This window comes from Alligator sinensis, unplaced genomic scaffold (genome assembly GCF_000455745.1).
Source record: "Alligator sinensis unplaced genomic scaffold, ASM45574v1 scaffold85_1, whole genome shotgun sequence".
NCBI classification, from domain to species: domain Eukaryota; kingdom Metazoa; phylum Chordata; order Crocodylia; family Alligatoridae; genus Alligator; species Alligator sinensis.
The window spans coordinates 1,693,241-1,696,055 of record NW_005841891.1 but is presented as its reverse complement, the minus strand read 5'-3'; the positions used below and the strand labels follow the sequence as shown (position 1 = coordinate 1,696,055).

Genomic DNA, 2,815 nt, shown 5'->3' with positions numbered 1-2,815 from the left:
CGGGGGGTTGCACCACCCTTTAGCCTCTCCCCGTCGCCGTTCGCAATCCTCGACGTATCCCTCTCCCTGCGCGCAAAAAAGGACCCACAGAGCCTAGCAAACTTCGTGTGAGTGAGTGAATAAAAGGATCCACGGAGCCTAGCAAACTTCGTGAGAGAGACCCGAGCTTGTTGTAGTCCTCAAACGAGGATTTAATAGGAGCTGTGCCTGGGAAACTGTCCAGCCTACACCGCGACCATCTTCGGTGTAAGTAAACAATCTTGAATCAACCATTACGAGTCCGTGCCTAATTCTAGCGTGTCGCCCGTTCTCTCTGATCCAGGGTGCCCGGGCTGCTGGCCACAGCCCGTGCGGAGCGAAAAAGGGCCCGGATCGCTCCCGGCCCGCACATGGCGACATGGATGAGATTGGGAGGAGGCCCACACAAGTACAATTAGCTTCAAGTAGACATTTGCTGGGACAGCTAGTATGCAGTGCATCAGAGTACAGTTAAGTTACAGAGTGGAGCTGAAATATGTTAAATACTTAACCAAAATGCAAATCACCTGTTTCTTCCAAGGTAAGCAATAGGCAACACATTGACTGGAATTGTATTACGTAGCTCAGCAAATTATACACTTGTCTGGTTTGCAGGTAAGTGGAGGATACTGTGCTATTAGCAAGAAATAAATCATCCCCAGAGGAAGTAGAGGGACTTTCTTCAAGGTGAAGGAATTGTACCTATTCATATGCATCTAGTGACTTATAAATGACTTCAGACTGTTCAGCTGCTCCTTTTGTAATTAACAGATATTGACAGAAGGGGCAGAAGCTGTCCAGCATATCAGTGAGAGACTGAGAGAGAGAGTGGAAGTGGCATGTCTGGAGGAATTTCAGCACTTTCTGTGGAGGTAACAGGCCTGTCCTTTTCTGCATTCTTGCCTCTGGTAAGAGGAAGAAAAAGAAGAAATGCCAGGGAAAAGAATGGTGACTCGCTGTTTGAATTCATCATCAGATCCCCATTCCTTTCCACAGCAGGCTCCCATCAAGCCATGACCACAGAGTTAGCTCTGCTGGGGTGTGCCAATTTTAAATATTTGTTTCTTAGACTAAGAAGTTTCTTCACCTTCCTTGGATTGTGCGACTATGTGGGTGAGCATATATTTTGGGGAAGGTTAGATTCCTGGAAATGATACTAAAGGATGCTTTAAACAGTGCTACTGTCCGGGGCTTGACTTCACTGGGTTTTGCATCTGCTTCTGAAGGAGGGTCTTGGGGGACACTTATAGATGTGCTCCAGGAGGCAGGGAGGGGAAGAGAGCCCTTTAAGTAGTACAGTGCTGAGAGATGTGCTAATTAAAAGCACCTGGAGCATCCCTTGTATCAGCAACTCCACGCTGAAAAATGGCAGTGGGGCACTTTGAACTAAAGCTCATCGAACAAGCTTTTGTTTAAAGCGCCCCGCTACCATTTTTCAGCACAGGGACGCTGATACACTTGACTCTGGAGTCTGCTGAAGCATGATAATTACCACGCTCCAGCAGAATTGATTAATTGAGTCTGCTCTGCTGTAATTACAGCGCGTTGCAGCAGCCTCTCTGCACATGTATAGGTGCTCAGGAAGACTGTCTTTAAACTGATTTTCCTGACCAAAACATGGGATGAGACCTCCTGTATCTCTTACCTCTTTCAGTGGAAAACTGGGTCCTTGTCCCTCCTTTCTGCCAGTTGCAGAGAGGTCTTATCCTTCATGCTTCTTAGAGAAGAGAGTTTGTTCTATGCTCTACCCTCCTACCTGCTACCCACTAATTTCTTATGGCTTCGACTTTTCTCTTTTTTTTTTTCCCTTGTGGGGAACTCATTCTGTATATCCCATATAGCAAGGCCTGATTCTTTACTACTTGTAGGTAAAACATTTCTGAAAAAGCATGATTTTTTGTGTGTCCTTTTTCCTATAAATCAACAGAGGGCAAGAACAAAGTGAAAGACTGAGTTGTCTAGCTCTGTTGTATGAGTCACTTCATGACTGAAGCTGTTGACAGATTTCACTGGTAACTCAGGCACACTGAGGTTTTAAGCAGTGCTTTTAGCTTCTGGAGTATTTCCCTTTTCCTTGGCTACTTATAAGAAGGAAGTATTTAGAAAAATAAACAGAAAATTCTCCAACAATCAAGACATCATAAAGCCTAAACTGTGTGAGCTCACAGGATTATCATGATAAAACAAGTCCTGCCCTCCTACCTGGTCAGGACTGGGCCTGGTATCTTTGTCTGTTCCAGGAATTGCTTGGTAGAGTAGACCTGTACTCTACAACCCCCCTTTGGGCGGGGGGCTGGACTCGATGATCTTCCGAGGTCCCTTCCAGCTCTGATGTCTATGAAATCTATGAAATCTATAAATTCATAAGTAATAGAAAAGATTTGCTCCATTTTGCTGCTCTGCTAACACACTCTGCAATGCTGTCTGAAGTATTATGCAGTATGTCATTGTCGCAGGGCACCTCAGTGCCTGCTCCTAGGGAGTAGAAACTGCCAGGGACAGAGAGCCCTGGCAGGACATAAGGAGCCCAGATGAGGGTTGCCAGGGTAACGGGCACAGCTGCGGGTTGCCGGGGCAACTAAGGAGAGCCAGCTGCCTGTAGGAGGCAGGGCCTGGCCCTTATAAAGCCCAGGGCTGAGACCAGGCTGGCAGTTCCCTGCTTGCAGCCAGAGGGGCAGGAGCTTGGAAGTGAGAATCCGAGGAACCGTTCTAGCTGAGAGAAGGATGGCAGCTCTGAGAGGTTTGAGCACCATGGTTTAGCCTGATGGCTAGAGTTAAGTTGTTACAGCCAGAGAGC

General features: G+C 47.0%; 1 protein-coding gene across 2 annotated transcripts in view; it reads left to right on the top strand.

Moving 5' to 3' along the window:
* LOC102383519 overlaps nt 1-2,815 on the top strand; it is a 110,507-nt gene that overhangs the window by 77,404 nt on the left and 30,288 nt on the right. For both annotated transcript variants that reach the window (XM_006018032.3, XM_025197215.1), the window contains one exon: nt 790-890. In XM_006018032.3, coding sequence (XP_006018094.1) covers nt 790-890 — 101 coding nt within the window. The remainder of the gene's footprint in view (nt 1-789; nt 891-2,815) is intronic.